General features: G+C 48.1%; 6 protein-coding genes across 6 annotated transcripts; 3 read left to right on the forward strand and 3 right to left on the reverse strand.

The window, feature by feature from the left end:
• Positions 1-208: 208 nt before the first annotated feature.
• On the forward strand, positions 209-2797 carry FMAN_06677 (uncharacterized protein; the record flags this gene model as incomplete). The annotated part of the gene is made up of 1 exon (XM_041826512.1): positions 209-2797. The coding sequence occupies one exon, from the start codon at positions 209-211 to the stop codon at positions 2795-2797; it is 2589 nt and encodes an 862-aa protein (XP_041677567.1).
• A 101-nt stretch (positions 2798-2898) lies between these two features.
• On the reverse strand, positions 2899-4620 carry FMAN_06676 (putative exopolygalacturonase; the record flags this gene model as incomplete). Its single annotated transcript, XM_041826513.1, has 7 exons — positions 2899-3331; positions 3382-3455; positions 3501-3587; positions 3632-3971; positions 4025-4063; positions 4110-4237; positions 4288-4620. The coding sequence occupies 7 exons, from the start codon at positions 4618-4620 to the stop codon at positions 2899-2901; spliced, it is 1434 nt and encodes a 477-aa protein (XP_041677568.1).
• A 1715-nt stretch (positions 4621-6335) lies between these two features.
• FMAN_06675 (uncharacterized protein) lies at positions 6336-7138 on the reverse strand (the record flags this gene model as incomplete). The annotated part of the gene is made up of 3 exons (XM_041826514.1): positions 6336-6606; positions 6663-6874; positions 6926-7138. The coding sequence occupies 3 exons, from the start codon at positions 7136-7138 to the stop codon at positions 6336-6338; spliced, it is 696 nt and encodes a 231-aa protein (XP_041677569.1).
• Positions 7139-9302: 2164 nt separating this feature from the next.
• FMAN_06674 (putative Xyloglucanase) lies at positions 9303-11604 on the forward strand (the record flags this gene model as incomplete). Its single annotated transcript, XM_041826515.1, has 3 exons — positions 9303-9529; positions 9577-9663; positions 9717-11604. The coding sequence occupies 3 exons, from the start codon at positions 9303-9305 to the stop codon at positions 11602-11604; spliced, it is 2202 nt and encodes a 733-aa protein (XP_041677570.1).
• A 136-nt stretch (positions 11605-11740) lies between these two features.
• FMAN_06673 (uncharacterized protein) lies at positions 11741-13489 on the reverse strand (the record flags this gene model as incomplete). The annotated part of the gene is made up of 4 exons (XM_041826516.1): positions 11741-11981; positions 12028-12483; positions 12529-13327; positions 13381-13489. 4 exons carry the CDS (start codon positions 13487-13489, stop codon positions 11741-11743), a joined length of 1605 nt encoding a protein of 534 aa, XP_041677571.1.
• Positions 13490-13983: 494 nt separating this feature from the next.
• Positions 13984-15056, forward strand: FMAN_06672 (uncharacterized protein; the record flags this gene model as incomplete). The annotated part of the gene is made up of 3 exons (XM_041826517.1): positions 13984-14311; positions 14359-14439; positions 14494-15056. 3 exons carry the CDS (start codon positions 13984-13986, stop codon positions 15054-15056), a joined length of 972 nt encoding a protein of 323 aa, XP_041677572.1.
• Between the last annotated feature and the right edge of the window lie 3028 nt (positions 15057-18084).

Genomic DNA, 18084 nt, shown 5'->3' on the forward strand with positions numbered 1-18084 from the left:
CTTAGTCAAGATGATCGAAAAGTCTCGGGGTATCAATCAGCGAGAAGGCTAAGGATGGTATTTCCGGTGATGATCAATAGACCTCGGTACTTGTGAAGGACCGAATACTTTCCCATCGAAAGGGATTAGTGTATGCTCGTAAATACTTATAAAATGAGGGACCAAGGGGCCTAAATGTTGGCTTGATTGCCGAGCAAGCTCAGCAAAGATGGCTCTGTCAATCTCTCGGGTCTCTTTTGAGCACTATAGCTCACCCCTGGGCATCGCAGAGACAGCACCAAGAATCTCATGGAGATTTGAGGGCGATGCTCCTGATTGGGAGCAGAGCTCGTACGATATACAAGTCACTCACAGTGTCAGCGACAAACCCAAATTTTTCTCCTCCAAGTCCTCCGACTCTCTTTACCAGCCCTGGCCTGATACTCCACTCGAAGAAGCCCAACCTGTCTCCGTCAGGGTCCGTGCTCATGGCCGTTCAAAGCAGCCTTCAACGCCCTGGTCAGACTGGATCTCGGTCGAGACAGGACTCTTCAAGAAGAGCTGGGAGAACGTCAAGCCCATCACTTCTACGATCAAGATCGATGTTAACGAGCCTAAACGCCCTGTCTACTTCCGAAAGGAGTTCAAACTTCCTGATGATATTGCCTCGGCTAGGCTTTACATCACCGCTCTCGGTATTTACGAAGCAGAGATCAACGGGAAGCGGGTTGGCGACAGGGTGTTGGCCCCCGGCTGGCAATCTTTCCACCATCGCCACGTCTACGACACTTATGACGTGACCAAGCTCCTCACCCCAGGTTCCAACGCGATAGGCGCACTTGTCGGTGAAGGCTGGTATGCTGGACGACTGGGATTCGCAGGTGGCCAGCGAAACATCTACGGCAACTCTACTGGCCTACTAGCACAGCTCCACGTCAAGTCCAAGAGTGGAAAGACAGTCAAGATTGTTACCGATACCACTTGGAAGTCAGGCTTTGGCCCTGCGACCGCCGGTGAGATCTACGATGGAGACAAGTACAATGCAACTCTTGAAGCCGATATCAAGGGATGGTCCAAGCCTGGCTTCAAGGGCTCTTCTTGGTCCGATACCCGTCTTCTGCCGTCTCTAGATGGCGAGCTTGTTCCTGCCGAGCAGCCGCCTGTCCGATGCGTTGAAGAAGTCAAGCCACAGCGGTTCTTCAAATCCCCTTCTGGCAAGCAGCTTGTCGATTTTGGGCAAAATCTCGTTGGATGGCTTCGATTGAATGTTGATGGCCCCAAGAACACGACTATTCGACTACGACACGCCGAGGTTCTGGAGAATGGTGAACTGGCTCTTCGACCCCTCCGACTAGCCAAAGCTGAGGACTACCTTACTCTCAGTGGTAAAGGACCTATTGAGTGGGAGCCCAAATTTACATTTCACGGGTTTCGCTACGCTGAACTTGATGGCTGGCCTAAAGAAACCCCCCTTAATGCGAACAGCGTCAGGGCTATTGTTGTTCATACAGATCTGGAAGAAACTGGTTACTTCAACTGCTCTAACCCTCTTCTCAACAAGTTTCACTCCAACGTTCGCTGGTCCATGAAGGGAAATTTCCTAAGCATTCCAACCGACTGCCCCCAGCGAGATGAGCGTCTTGGCTGGACTGGTGATGCCCATGCTTTTTGCCCAACGTCCAACTACCTCTACGACACAGCAGGTTTTTGGAAGGGCTGGCACAAGGATATCTGGTCCGAAATGTCCCAGAACGAAATGGTTCCGCCAATGTATGTCCCCTCAATTCCTTGGTTTTTGGACAAACCTCCCAAGCCGGCATCAGTATGGGGAGATGTTGTGGTTGGCAACCCGTGGCACATCTATCAATCCTTCGGCGATAAGGCACTACTCCAGGAACATCTCCCTCAAGCCCAGAACTGGATTGATACTGGCATCTCCCGGAATGATGTTGGTCTTTGGAACCGCAGTTCCTTTCAGTTTGGTGATTGGCTCGACCCTCTTGCACCTCCTGACGACCCTGGTGCTGCGACGACAGACAAGCATTTGGTCTCGGATGCGTACTTGATCAAGATGACAGAGACCCTATCTCAGATCACCGGAGCCCTTGGTAACTCGAAACTCGCCAAGAAATACCAAACTCAACACAATGATCTCAAGGGCCAGTTCCAGAGTGCTTGGGCCCCCGGCGGCAAGTTGGTTAACCGAACTCAGACCGCGTACGCTCTATCTCTAGCTTTCGACCTTCTGAAGGATGACAAACAGAAGAATACTGCCGCCGACACCCTGCGAGACATCATCAAGAACAACGACTATCTTGTTGGCACAGGCTTTGCAGGAACATCTCAACTTGGCTTTGCACTCTCAGATATCAATTCGACAGACGTCTTCTACCGCATGCTCCTCCAGGAGAAGGTTCCGTCTTGGCTATACCAAGTTGTCATGGGCGGCACAACCACCTGGGAGCGATGGGATAGTATGCTGCCTAATGGCACCATTAATCCCGGTGAGATGACCAGCTTCAACCACTACTCTTTTGGGTCGGTTGCCAATTGGATGCATCAGTACATTGGAGGAATCGCACCTTTGGAGCCAGGGTACAAGACTGTTGCTATTACACCTATTCCTGGCGGTAATCTTTCTCATGCAAGTGCAACTTATGTTAGTCAGTATGGAACCATCTCGACGGATTGGACTGTGACGAATGGGAAGTTTCATCTCAAGGTTAGAGTCCCGCCAAACACAAAGGCGAAGGTTACGTTGCTGGGCTCACAGAAGACGAAGACTGTTGGATCGGGGTACCATGAGTTTACTGTTTGAAAGAGTCTGAGTAGGGATTAGCATTTAGTGAATATCAATTGTGGTCTATCCAGCCGTTTCACATTGCCATAGCCTTTGGAAGATATTCCAAATTCCAACCTTTACAGTGGATGAAAAGCTCCCTTCTTTCTCTCGATGAGTCCGCTTCCCCAGGGGTCCGTGTCAATAGCTGCCATTGGAGTAGTACATTTTGCCTTCAATGCCGCTTTGGCCTCCTCACTATCATACGGCACACAATCAACGCCGATATCACCGTGCATCCCATCACAAATAATTACGGGCTCTCCCCCGCACGGCGTCTTGACATTGAAGTCTTTTACAGTGATGTTTGCACAAACAGCATCTTCAGCAGCTGAGCAGGAGAGCCTTGCAACAGCGTTGCCATAAGCACCAGATGTGTACCCAGTAAAGTTCTCGAAGTGTATGTTGGTGATTTGCATACCCGATGGGTGAGCGTTGCATTCTTCTGATGAGATGTTGAAGTAGCATGAGTCGAGAAAGATGCCGTAGTCCATTCGCGCGACCCAGAAGTTTCTGTTATCCGTTGAGCGAAAGTCGTTTGTGATATTCTTGGGGAGACTTACTTGAAGGTTACGTTGTTGACGAATCCTGTACCCGTTTCTTCACCAGCCCAAACCTTGATACGAGCTGCCGAATACTACAAGAATCAGATACAGTCACTAAAAAAGACCTTGACACTTACGTCTCCGTTCATCATCCACACATTCTCGATGTGCACATCGTAGACATTAGAGACCTCACCCTTGTACTGGCCCAGCGAGCCCATGGACTATTTCGGTCAGCGTACTATCTTGAAAACATTCCATTACTGACCTGTCCATGCGTGCCGTTGCAATACATAGTATTAACATAAAGATCTGAACTGTTCGGCTTCGGCGAGAAACAGTCGTCATCGATATTCACCCAGGTTCTCTCTATCCGAACCGTCGAGGTATTCATGGTGTTCATGAAATCAGTGTTCTTGGGGATGATACTTCCGTTGTTTGAAAGGGCAGTCGCTACGACGTCTGTGTACTTGATGTTCTTGGAGCTGACGATGAAGTTGTTCCAGCAAGGCGAGTCTTTGAGATGTATACCCGAGACATCGAGATTGGTCGTGTTCTCGGCGTAAAAGAGAATTGGGCGGTAATATTTGTTATCGGGGTTCAGAATGCTGTGAACCATAAGCTTCTCTGAATAGTATTTCGATAATGGAGATGCACATACGAGCCAGTTCCAGATTCGAATTCATTCCACCACCGTTGTCTAGTGGCGTCAGCTTTTATCATAAGCACTGACGAGATTGACGGACCCTTGGCCTTCGATGACACCATTTCCGTAGATTTTAATGTCTTTTCCTCCCCACTTCCAGAACATGATCGATTTCTGAAACGGGTGGTACCAGGCATTCTCTTGCCAGTACTCAACATTGTCCGTAAACTAGGGCTGTCAGAGAAATGATAGCTACGTAATAAATCACGGATACTTACTCTAATCTCACCCTCTAAGTGAATGTGGATATCCTCCAGGCCAGACAAGTCTAGAGCTTTACCAATGACATATGTCTTGCCCTTGGCTAGATGCAAAGTGCCTCCACCATTTGCTTTGCGTACGCCCCTCTTAAACTCATCCGACACGTCGTCTATATCATTTTTAGACGCACGAATTCGAACGATTTTACGGTGCTCATGCTTGGGCGGGGTGTAAGGATGTTTGTCTCTGAACTCCGAGATATCGCGAGGTACTCCAGCTGGAAGAGACACGGCAGTGACAGTTGTGAGAAACAGGGCCCCAAAAGCCGAAAGAGCTTGTGAACACCGCATGTTGAAGTGGTGAGAGTGTTTAAATTGCTTTAAGATCGTGAACTTGAAAGCACTTCAGACTCGAGTCGCGATCATCATGGCTCTAGCTATTTTTATACCCTCAATAGCTGTGAGGTACCCCACCCCATTGCCTCGGGATATCATTGCAACTGGACCGATATTTTTAAGCTTATCATACTTTAAGCTGGATCCAATGTCGATTCTTCAACCCCCAAACTTTTGATCATAGTCAGGTTTCTCATCGCCCAGTCGGAAAAGCCGTCACTCTAACGCGGGGTTATTCGTGTCTCCGGGGAACATGATTGGTGGAACCATGAACTCCGGTCGATCGCCGTGCTTGACTAAGATGGAACTTACGATTTGCCGTTGAAATAAGTTTAAGGATAATATGTTCTGCCTTTTACGCTCCACGGTCGGAAAAGCATGTCTCCTCCGGAGACCCTAGGTCAAGCTTTTCCGAACTCCTGGAATACTTACCTTGCGCTTCAAAATGCCAGCACTGAGCATAGCATGTGTATTTTACTTGAATTACTACTCTCTTACTCTCTTATCTTGTTGTTGATCATGTTAGGCTTATTCTCCATTCATATTTTCTGGCTTTGATTCAAGTGCCTGGTAACAGGGGTCGTAAAAGAGCCCCATGCGACGGCCTAGACTGACAGCCAGGCCCAGTCCCATATCCGCGTCCCGTTAAAGACCAAACTGGGCTCTCCAGAATCCCCTGCTCCCCTGCCATATTGCCAATTTGGAAAAGTTAATGCTGACATAGGTTTGATTGGTAGAAAATACCGTCTACGCTTGGCCCAGATCAGCTAGAAAATGCTCAGCACGTTGTATACCTCAGATGACACCAGCCCAGAACTAATAACTCAAGATTTATAAAAAAGGAACACAAAATGACCAGAGTGCGAGGTCTTGCCGTTTGATCTCTTCGAAGAGGTCAAAGAAAATCATTCCTGGCTCAACAATGACATATGCATTCGCCTTATTGACCTCCACTATGCGCTTCATTCGGTGCAGTCAAGAACCACGGTCTCTGTCATAGCAGGTCCGGAACGACCATATTCAAGGTTTCTACGCGCGATACCGTCCGAATAGGGTCTGAGAATCGGTGTGGCAGTCGTAGGACCTGCCGAAATCACCTACGGATGCCTGTCGAATAGCATCACTAGGGCTATGTTGATCTTGACTGACTATTGCATATGGATCGCTGTAGCTCTCATGCTAATGAGGACCAGCTGAAGCGCCCATAGATTTATCCTGCGAGATGTCTCATCACCAACGACTTTAGCAAGCTCATCAAAAGATTGACGATGTTCGGGAGGTTCAATGCGTGGGGCAAAACTTGAGGCGAGGACGACATTGCTTCATGGTAAAATAGGCTACGAGCCGATTGGGGATAAGTGCACATGTTTCACAGGTAGCCAGATGATATACAGGATAATGGGTCATCACATAGGAGCATAACTAGTCTCAGGTTGACTACATATCGGACGGGCTATTCTAACATACCATTGGTAGCTTTTACGCTACAGGTAATGTATAGATGTGCACAAGCGAGAGGGTACATGAATTGATTCTACATAGATATATGTATTTTCTCCCTTGTTTCCTTGAAACCCATGACTAGGCTCTCCAATTCTTGCTCACACCCCCAAATCTGCTGGCTCGTCTCTGTGTCACAAGAAATCTGCAATGGACTGTTACAAGACATTCTACTTTTGAATCTGCCCAATCAGAAATTCCGGACCTGGAACCGCTGCATCAGCGCCATACAGAAAATGGGCAGGCAGTATAAACAATGTCCCATCACAAACTAGATCAGTAGGGAGACAAAAGATCTTGGTTCTGTCAGTAGGATAGTTCGGGATACGACCACCGAGCTGCTCATTCTTGGTATACCCAAACAAGGCGGCTCCAACAACCTGGTTTTGGACCGCGCCGTCTAGCTCGCTAAGTGCATATCCGACGACAACCGTTCCTTGACTTTTTATTCACAGGGTTAGCAAAAGGATAGTATATGGGTAACCGGGAAGAAGTACCTGTACCCAGCTGTGACGACGGGCGTATCTGGGCACTTGGCGTAGGCCATCTGGAACAGTCTTTTAGCTTCATCAATAGCGGCATCAGTGGTCCCCTCGGGAAGGAAGTTTGGTGCAAGATCAGCCGTATACGGTCCACCAACACCTTGTATCCAGATATCAGGGATAGCAAGCTGCATGGCCTCTGCGAGGATTGGCCCAACGGTGATTCCCTAACCAGATTAGCCTCTGACAGTATGCGTTGTTGGGCTTATATAACAAACAAGGTTGCCAGGTTCTGTACTACCACGCGCATAGATGAGGATTGCTGTGGGACAATTAGAGGAATCGCCATTCTCAAGATCATTGCGATTGAGAAGGTCCCGGGCTTCCAGTAGATTGGCATCTTGGGCTGCGACGGCTCGCTCATCGATTGATGCAGTTGGCAATGCCACAGAGCTGGCCAGGAGGAAGGAAAGGATGAGTGCAGCCCGCATGTTGAAGAAGGTCTTGTAGATTGGATAGAGTATGATGTGCCTCAGAACTAAAGGCTTTGTCTAAAGAACAGGAAAGATGAGTGCAATTATACAGACTTAGGTCTAGATAGCTGTCTTCTTTATATACAAGACTGCCCTCCTTCAGCCATCTTCACAAGTCTCATAGTCCTGTCCAGCCTCTAACTCTCCTTCCCCTTCTTATCTAGCACACTTATGTTGGATTCCTACGCTTGATCGGTTATACGGAATTCACATGGCTGTGTGTAGTGTCGCCTTTCAGAAGTCCACTTAGTGTTATTCTTTTCTTACTATCACGTGTCTTGACCCTGAGTTTAGCTAGACATAGTTGACCTATACACATTAAGCCCGACTCAACGAATTCACTTCGAAGCTTAATCAATCAAGTACTGTACTGTGATGAGCTTGAGGTTGATCTTGATTCTCCTCCTCAGGAAGCTTCAGTATCTCTTTGAGGGGCATTCCAGGTGAATGCCTCCACATCTTCGTAGTCTGAAGTGTGATACTGACAAGTCACTCGACCCTATTTCATGTCTGTATCGGGCCTTCTCCGCATATTGTGCCCCAGAATCCCTTACATTGGTTGAAGGTATTGAAACAGAGTTCAGGTCAACCCAGAAAGGATTCTTACCCCAGGTTTTGAGATATATCCCTCAAAGTGTGACCAATGAAGAAGTGGAGAAGCCGAGGATCAAGAAGCGCACTTCAATGCTCAAATGCAGTATCGAAGTGTGGGGTACATATGCAACTTGTCAGCCAACCTCGGGTCCAGGGTCCTTCTTCTGCTTGTCATATGAAAGATGATTGACCTGTTGCGGATTTTGCATCTGAAGTCTCAAAGGAATGGCGCATAAATCAGTTAAGCATGGTCTCGGCGGAAAATCGACTTTGGACCGAAAAGCTGGTGAGTCTTCCCAAAAACGCAGTATTTGACAAGATGGGGGGGAAAATACGAGCAAAGTAATAGTGCATCTGTCGAGGACAGGGAAAGGCCCTTGTGTGATTGCTTGTGCAAGGCCAGCCTGCTGACAAAGAAAGACAGTAGACAATCGACGTTCAATGGGATTGCAACAGGATGTTAGAATTGCAAGCTCTAGAATTACAAATAACGAGTAAATCTTAGCTACCCTATACGTGGGCCAATTTATTTTAGGATCCATAACGATTTCTTACGAAACGCAACAGTCCGAAGGTAACTTACCTGCGCTTTTGCAAACGCTCTCTACCTGAAAAAGTAATGTATATATTTATAAAGGATTCGTAAGCCATAGGCTAACTAGCGCCTTGCCTAAGCCTGATGTCTCTAAACCCGCTACTGGTAATTGTGCACTTGGTTTTATTTGCCGTCTGTCCAATAGTGCCTGGTAGGTATGAGTTCAATTTAGTTTAATAACCACGGAGTAAATCTAGCCCCAACTTCCCTCTATTTGTCGCTTAATACTTTTTACAATTTATTAAGTAAAGAGCTGTTTTTTTAAGGGTTACTATAGATATAGTAATAGGGTAATATATATTAATAGATCTATATATTTAGTATCTTAGCCAACTTTATCTCTATGTCTATATATTAATTAGTTAAATTATATACAAGCGAAGTCATTTTATTGAGAAAAGAAAACACCCTAATCCAGACCAACTTCTTGCGTTTACAGATGTATCCACTATCCTTTGGCACAATCAATCACGTACAGTGAGCTGCACCTCGTGCCGAGACTCCGAATAAATGACGTAACCGGAGTCCGGATGCGGCACGAAGCCAGAAATTGCCTATCTTGGACAAACGGCGGTATATGGCGGCCCGAGACTGGCACTCTCGTCTGAACATGCCACCACCAATCATTCCTGTGAGGCACAAGCCTCATCTGGTAGGTGGAAAATCTCCAAGTGCCGTAGATTAAATACGGCGATGATAAAAAGTCTCGCAATCCATTCAATTTTGAGCATTCTCGGGGCTTGGTGAACCTTATACCCCTGCGTCATCCTGTTTCGTCACGGAGGCTTCATATCCGAAACACTGCAAATGACAACAGGACCAGACTATCACGTCACCTCAAAGCGCTCGTATAAAAGACCCCTATAATTCGCCAAATATGAAGTTCAGATCTTATGTCAATACAGTGTCATTCGTTATTTACTGGACTTCATCATGAAGTTGCTCTCTCTTCTTGCTGCTTCGGCAAGCGTTGCGCAAGCTGCTCTCAAATGGCAGAATGTTCGCTTCGGCGGTGGAGGCGGCTTTGTTCCTGGCATTGAGTTCCATCCTACTGCCAAGGGCGTTGCGTATGCGCGAACTGATATCGGCGGACTCTACCGTCTCGATGCGGATGATTCCTGGACGCCGCTAACTGATAGCACTGGTGTTGATGCAACATGGTATGTTGAGACCCAATACTCAGTAGAACTTACTAACACTTTCATAGGAGCCGCTGGGGTATTGATGCTCTGGCCCTTGATCCAAGCAACCCTAACAAGGTCCTTACCGCTGCTGGATTATACACCAACTCCTGGTATGTCGCTTAAACTAAATAACTCTGGTTCCGTCATTCTCACATTGTCTTAGGGACCCCAACAAGGGCGCTATAGGTATCAGCAACGACAAGGGCGCCACGTGGTCCTTCACGGAACTCCCTTTCAAGGTAGGCGGCAACATGCCCGGCCGCGGTATGGGCGAGCGTCTCGCCGTTGACCCCAAGAACTCCAACATCATCTACTTTGGGGCACGAAGCGGCAACGGCCTCTGGAAGAGTACAGATGGTGGCAAGACCTTCTCTAAAGTCACTTCTTTCACCAACGTCGGCACCTATGTTGCCGATCCTAGTGATAGCTCTGGATACAACAGCGATATCCAGGGCCTGTCGTTCGTCACATTTGACTCTACTTCATCTCTTGTCAATGGCGCTACGTCGAGAATCTTCGTTGGTGTTGCTGATACCAAGACTGCTTCTGTTTATGTTACTACTGATGCGGGCAAGACCTGGAAGCCGGTTGACGGTCAGCCTGTGAAGTATCTCCCCCACAAAGGCCAGTTTTCACCCAAGGAGAAGGCTCTGTACCTCTCATACAGCAATGGTGGGGGGCCGTATGATGGTACAGCCGGTGCCGTCTACCGTTACGATGTTGCCGCCAACACTTGGAAGGACATCACACCGCCTGGAGATATCTACTTTGGCTTCGGCGGTCTTGCCCTCGACAGCCAGAAAGCAGGTACTCTTGTCGTCGCCTCCCTCAACTCTTGGTACCCTGATGCCCAATTCTTCCGATCCACTGACTCGGGGAAGACATGGTCTACGCTATGGAACTACAACGCTCAGGGCAACCTTGATCTTCACTACAGCATCTCCACACCAAAGGCCCCCTGGATCTACAAGAACTTCATCTCAGTTGACACTAAGAAACTTGGTTGGATGGTTGAAGCTCTGGCTATTGACCCCTTTGACAGCAACCACTGGCTATATGGTACTGGTCTGACACTGTACGGAGGTCATGATCTTACCAAGTGGGACACCGTCCACAACATCACAATTGAGTCTCTCGCCGACGGTATCGAGGAGACCGCAGTTCTCGACGTCAAGTCTGCTCCCGGCGGCAGTGAACTTCTTGCCGCCGTTGGCGATGATAGCGGTTTTACCTTTGCCTCCAAGAGCGCTCTTGGCACATCTCCACTATCAGCCTGGGACAATCCCATGTTCACATCATCTACTAGTGCTGATTACGCTGGAAAGAAGGTTGGCAATATCGTCCGAGCTGGAAACAGTGACAGCAACCCTCAAGTCGCTCTATCATCCGACGGAGGTAAATCGTGGAAGCTTCATGGCGCGGCTGAGCAGGGCCCCAAGGGAGGTTCTATCTCCTACTCTGCCAATGGAGATACAATTCTCTGGTCCCCTGAGAATAGAAATGTCTTGAGATCTCAGAACGAGGGTAGCTTTGCTTCTGTTTCCAGCCTACCTACTGGTGCTCTGGTTGCCAGCGATAAGCAAGATAACGACTACTTCTACGGTGCATCAGGATCAAAGTTCTACGTCTCCAACAACACAGCTTCAAGCTTCTCCACAGGTGGATCTCTCGACGGGGCTAACTCTGTCAAAGATATCGCCGCTCATCCTACCAAAGCCGGCGAGGTTTGGGTCTCTACTGACGCTGGTATCTTCCGCAGCACAGACTACGGCAGCGCATTCTCAAAGATTAGCGGCCTTAGCAAGACTGAGCAGATTGCTCTCGGTAAGGGCTCTGGAAGCAACTGGAATGTGTATGCTTTCGGAACAGGGTCTGCGGGACGCAAATTGTATGGTAGCTCTGACCTTGGCAAGACGTGGACGGATCTTCAGGGCTCTATGGGTTTTGGTGCTGCTGACAGTGCTAAGCTTGCTGGTAGTGGAAACGAAGCGGGATTGGTCTATGTTGGAACCAACGGCCGTGGTGTCTTCTGGGGCCAGGGAACTATATGAGTATACAGATCTAGTCTAGGTTCCCTAAGTCCAACTACAGTTGCTATCCTCTATCACCAGTCACGTGTCCCCTTTCTAACGCTAGAAGTTATCCCTTCGATGTGAAGCTATTACGATTGAAGCCCTAGCTCACTGGTCAAACATGTTCAATCTCGGTCGCCTTCATCTTTCCCCCATCCCTCTCATCCAAAGCCCGAGCAGCAATACCCTGGAGATAGTTATCCCTCGCCTGAGACGCGAAGATGGGCACGTCAGGTCCGAAGAGCAGATCCATGTCCTCAAGCTGTACCCCCTTTGTCTCTGGAATAAACAGCCATGCAAAGATGATCGCGAGAACAGTACATGCACCGAAAAACAAGAAGGTTCCATAGGTAATACTTAGCAGTTAGCATATGCCGATGCTGTGTCAAGGTCTTGACTTACCCGATGACCATGTGCGGCAAGCTGTAGACTACAATGAACTGAGTCACCCACTGCACGCAGATGCAGAACGCCATTCCAAGAGTACGGACTCTGTTTGGAATGATCTCCGACGTGAAGAGCCATGGGATTCCATTCCAACTCATACCGTAGAACAGAGCATATATGTATACCATCGCCACGGCAGTCTTTGCTCCAGTATCCATCGGTGGAATATGTTCAAACGAGCCTGACACCTTAGAGTAGCCGGCCAGGTAGAACATTGCGATACCAGAGCCAACGCCACCGATCAGTAGTAGCGGTCTTCGTCCTAGCTTGTCGACTAGGAATGCTGCATAGAGCATGGTAGCAGCCATCTTCACAATGCCGAAAATTCCAGTGGCGAGCAGGCCTACAGAGGTACCAGTGAAGCCGATGGACTTGAAGATGGTCGGGGAGTAGTAGTTGATGGCGTTGATACTGCTCTGGTCAGCTGTGCCTCGTGTTACACTCATCATGACTCACCCTGTGAAGTTTTGAAATGATACAAGTCCGCAAGACAAGACTATCCTACCACCAACTCCCGGCTGGAACAACTCTGAGAATATCTGACGCCAGTTCCCTCTCTGTCCGGTTGATAACATCTCATGTTCAATAGCCACCTCAATCATAGACATCTCGCGGTCGATGTAGGAATGATCTTGGGGGAGGTTGCGAACCCAGCTCAGATTCTTCCTGGCGTCTTGAAGCTTACCCTTGGAGACCAACCATCGCGGTGACTCAATCATGGGTATCATGAAGATGACCAACAATCCAGCTGGCACGAACTGAACAGCGACAGGAATATGCCATTGCATATTCCCTTCTGGGCTGATGTTCTTATTGACACCGTAGTTAACCCAGAATCCACAGACGAGTGCAGCTTGAAGCATGACTTCGAACGTCCCGACAAGTCGTCCACGAATCAGGGCGGGGGAGCATTCAGAAACATAGATTGGGAGTATCATTGCACTTGACCCAACGCCCCAGCCTGTAAGTGCCCGACCGACATATAGACAATCGAGTCGGCCAATCATCTGAAGGGCTGCGCCGATGGAGAAGACTATGGCGGCGAGAATAAGGGTTGGGCGACGTCCGAAGCGTTCAGCGACAAGGAAACTTGATGCACATCCAAAGAAAGCACCGCCTTGGAAGGTTGATACGATATTGGACGACAAATTTGCTTTCGCAGAGTCGCTTGCTGTATCTAGACCGTAGGTTCGCTGAAAGGAGGGTAGACTGAGAGTATCTCCAATGAAAGCGCTGTCGTACCCGTACATGGCAGCTTATGATGTTAGTAATGACGATGAAGATGGAGTCTATACTATAAATACTTACAAGCCCATGATGCCGAGATGGCAAGGAGATAAGGCCGGAAACCATAGATCTCTGGCGGAATGTCTTCACCTTCGAGTGACGAAGCCCTTGCTGCCAACGGATTGCGCATGATGATTGCTTGAGACGTGTGGAATATTCTTACACAAGATCACTCAATACAGGAATCCTTCCCGTCTTAAATGCGAATAAACGGAGTCCTCATCTTTGGCCATGCACGACCCGAGGCTCTGGCACGCGACATAATATCCTGCGGATTATTTCCGTTATCTGATTCAAACATTCATCCACCCCTGCATTATCCCCGCATAGCGCGTAGTTGTCTTCTGGAATTTAGGTCTTGGCATACCCCGGAAAGGGATGGACGCGGGGAAGCTGGGGTACATGATCGGCATCAACTCGCTGATTGGCATCACTACGATGATTTGGATAAATTATCTTCCAACCGATACGCCGTTCATTGTTTTTGGCGATTATATCCTTTAGTGGCAGGGCTAGTTGTTAATCGTCTCTGAGTCACGTCGGCGAACTTCTAATTCATTATGCAACGCCCTTCCAATGTCCGTCGGCCAAACATTCTGAATCCATTTCGGCTCTCAAATCAACATGGCCCCAAAGAAGCTCCCTACATTCGATGACTTGCCTTTGGACAAGAATGGTCCTCCAGGTAATGCATGGGGTCTTTGGGGACCGGACGATCAACTCGGTAGGCTCAACTTGCTTACAACAGAGACCGTACGGGCTGCAGCTAGTGAGATAAGAGAAGGGATCAGAATATCTTTGGACTGGCCACTTGACAAGCTCTCACATCCCCCATTCGGGAGACAAGCTCTTGAGCACCGAATACTCAACCAAGCTCCCATGACGATGAACGACGATGTTATTACGTTGAATACGCAGAGTAGTACACAGTGGGATGGGTTCAGACACTATGGTGAGTACCGCTGCCTTGTGATCATTACATTGCTGACTGTTTGATAGGATATCAAAGGACTGGACAGTTCTACATGGGTCACAAACAGGAGGAATTTGTTCCAGGGTCACAATTTCTTGGGATCGATGGTAGGTCCATGAACATCAATCACTTCTAGTCTCTGTCTTACGACCTGTTCACAGCTTATGCCAACAACGGCGGCATCATCGGCCGTGGTGTTCTCATAGACTGGTACTCGTGGTCCCAACGCAACAACATCTCCCTCTCCCCATTTCAAACCAACGCCGTAGAAATGTCTCACATCCACGCTATCATCGCCGAAGAGAAAATCGAGTTCTGCCAAGGCGACATCCTCTTTATCCGCGTCGGTTTCACGGCACACTACAACGCGCTCTCCCCCGAAGCACAAGAGAACTTTCCTAACCGCCAGCCCGGAGGTCTTTTGGGTCTTGAAGCTACTAAAGAGTCCCTGAGATGGCTATGGGATAGCGGCTTCTCAGCTATTGCTTCGGACGCGGCTGGCTTTGAAAGAGGCCCCGCGACGGGAGCGTATAATCATCCTGACGTGAGTATACACCAATGGGCTCTGGCAGGATGGGGATTGCCAATCGGTGAGCTCTTCGACTTGGAGGAGCTAGCAGAGAAGTGCAGGGAGAGAAAGCGCTGGACATTCTTCTTGACGAGTATTCCACTCAAGGTACCTGGCGGAGTTGCCAGTCCAGGAAATGCAGTAGCAATATTATAGAACGTTCGATTATATATTATCTGTAGATCAATTGATCAATTAAATCATCAAAGCTATGCTATATATCCGATTCTATTAAGTAAGCCAAGGCTCAAGAATCACATTTATCTGTCCGATCATGGGGCAAGGGTTATATGCCTGCACGATACCGTATCCAGCATTAATGCCATTAGCTTCCCGATCATACTCTTGTAATTATGGGAATCTTAAAGCTGACTAAAAAATTCAGCTGGCACGATTTGCATGGCTAAGGGGAATAAGTTACCTTTATATTGCCTTCGGCGTTGATGTTCTGATTGACGCCATAGCTAGCCTTGGTTAACCGATTAGCTTTAAATAAATACCCTACATCAAATGGAAGAAACTCCTGTAATACCTTTTTATGCATTTATAAAGATTAAGGCTACAAAGTGTATAAGCGTTAAGTTTTTATTATTTTCTTAATGTAATACAGGTAAGTTGCTCGGTCATAGACACCTTGAATGTTCCACTTCTATAATTGGATTTTCAATTGGCACTAACCGCGCAAGTCCAACGTAATACGGGATGGCAGAGACATGGATGTGAGCACATCATAGACGCCCTAAATCGTACCATTGAAATTGTGCACTAATGGTCTGTTCCCGCTGTTTGATTGAGGACCCTTCTCATCTCTTCATTTTTTGCCAATGCTCCATAGTGAAACTTCATTGCTGTAGTCGGAGACGCCGCCTGTTACCAGAAGATCGCACAACTGGACGAATGAACGTGGTGGACATGGTGCAAATTCGATCAGGGGTGAAATTGACAGATCGCCAGTCGAAGGTCCTGGAAATCGTGGAGCGCACAGCCTCTTCGCTCTCGGCCTTGGGTGTTGTCACGATCATAACAGTATTCTGCATGGTGCCAAGGTTCCGGAATCCTATGCATCGCCTTATCTTTATCAACGCCTTTTACAACGCGTTTGATATCACTTGCACCATGATCTCGATAAGCGGGCCCGCCGCTGGTGACACCTCAGCTTTGTGTCAGTTCCAAGCATTCCTCAACCAGATGTATGTGCAAAGCAAGGAGTCAGCTGTCAGTTCGGTGGTATTGACAACATGACTGCAGGTTTCCATTAGCCGACGTGCTTTGGACGCTTGCTATGGCTATCGACGTATTCCTGGTTGTTTTTTTGTCGCTATGACGTCAAGGCATTGAAAAGGCTAGAAGGAATTTACGCGACTATCATCACCACGCTCACGTTTGTTCCTGCTATCGTTCTCCTCTTCGTCCGCACCGAAGCAAAAGGGCCTCTGTACGGCAGTGTGACAGTGAGAGCCTGTGGGTCAGTGAGCGCATGACAACGACTGACGTATTGTTCATGGTAGTTATGGTGTTCCATCGCACCAAAGTGGGTGCTCTTCCGGATTATTCTTTATTATGCTCCTATCTGGCATGTCTCGTCCCATCATTCGCTTCGATTCACGGCGCTAACTCCAAGTCTTCGGTGCCGCACAGGTTGGTGATTTTCATCATCATAGGTATCTATCTCCTGGTCGGCGTCCAGATTAGCCGACGAAGACATGCCTTTGAAGCTATTGAAAACGACTTCATTCCCCTGGATGACACGACTGCGTCTACTACCGCCGTACAGGATGCAGACGAGTCCAATGTCGAATTGCGCCCACAGTTCAGGTACGAGAATACAGCACATCCTGCAATTGAATCTCTGGAAACCATGACTCTGCAGCCTTCCACAGTGCCGCACAACGTCAATGCCACGCATAGTCGCACCGGTTCATTTTATAAAGGTTTGTCGTTTAGACAGTACATTGTCATGCCTCTGTTTTTCTCTCTTGCACTGCTGTCGGTATGGATTGTACCCTCGATAAATCGGATTGGGTCTTTTATCAAACCTGATTTCTCATCTTATCCCCTTTTACTTTGTGTTGGCGCAACAGGGTCCCTACGCGGCTTTTGGAATGGGGTGGTATTTGTAACAATTGGTTTAAAAACGCGGGAAAGACGATAGGGCGCTTGCTGGATAAACTATGTAATAAGCTTCTGACTATTGAGCAAAAATGGATTACCCTCAGAACAATGTTGAGGCTTAGCCTTTAACAGCGATGTGGCCGGCGGCTGAGTAATGAACTACGTTAGAACAAGTTTCGAATTTCTTGGAATCTAGAGTCTCGGGATCTCCTTCGGACCATATGATTAGCAAACGGGGGGGCTTGTTGGTGAATTTAACGGCTTCTGAAAAAAGACGTGTAACGCAGGGAGTATTTATGTCCGACGAGGAAGCTCCATATCGAAGTGCTGACTCCTCGTCGAGCTCAACTAGCTAACTGAGGCCGAGGCTACCCACATTGCGTTGCACTGACGCGAAAGACCACGACTTGTTGGCACGTGCAGTGATGAATACAGCTGGTGGCACGAAGAGCTTTCACATCCTTTTTGACGCGACTAGTCCTTGCCCGGCCGCGTCAGCGTGACAGATTATCACCCAATAGTGCCGCGATCCGGACTGTTGGCCGTACATGTCGAAACATCACAAGTCGAGTCGACATCTCTCGGCTTAGTTTGACAAACATGTAAAGACAATGGAAGAACAAAAGGTACGAGCTATTAGTGAAGGGAGACCAAGCACTTGGGGATGCCCATGGAATTCGGCTTACCTTATCATGGGTTTCTCATGTGAATAGCCCAGCTAGCTTGTCTAGGACCGGTATAACAGACGCGTTTTTGAAAGTAAACTGTTGGGACGAGTTGTCTGATGAACACAGCCACGATAATGTGAGTAACTTGTTTACCCGCAACAAGGATATCGGCGATGATGAATAGTGGTAAGACAAGGATATTGGAGAAGATCTTAAGGGCATGTATTTAGCTGGATGCTGAGTCTTGATGGCTTTGTGAGCTCCTACTCTATATAATATGATCTGTGAGAACAAATTCACAATCTGGCGTCCATCTCCTCAGTGGCCTGAAAATGTTGTCGAGAACGATGTAAGGTAGGATGCTGCCCAATGGTAACGAGTATTTCTTGAGTTAGCAAACGAGT

The sequence above is a fragment of the Fusarium mangiferae genome, assembly GCF_900044065.1.
Source record: "Fusarium mangiferae strain MRC7560 genome assembly, contig: FMAN_scaffold002, whole genome shotgun sequence".
Classification (NCBI taxonomy): Eukaryota; Fungi; Ascomycota; class Sordariomycetes; order Hypocreales; family Nectriaceae; genus Fusarium; species Fusarium mangiferae.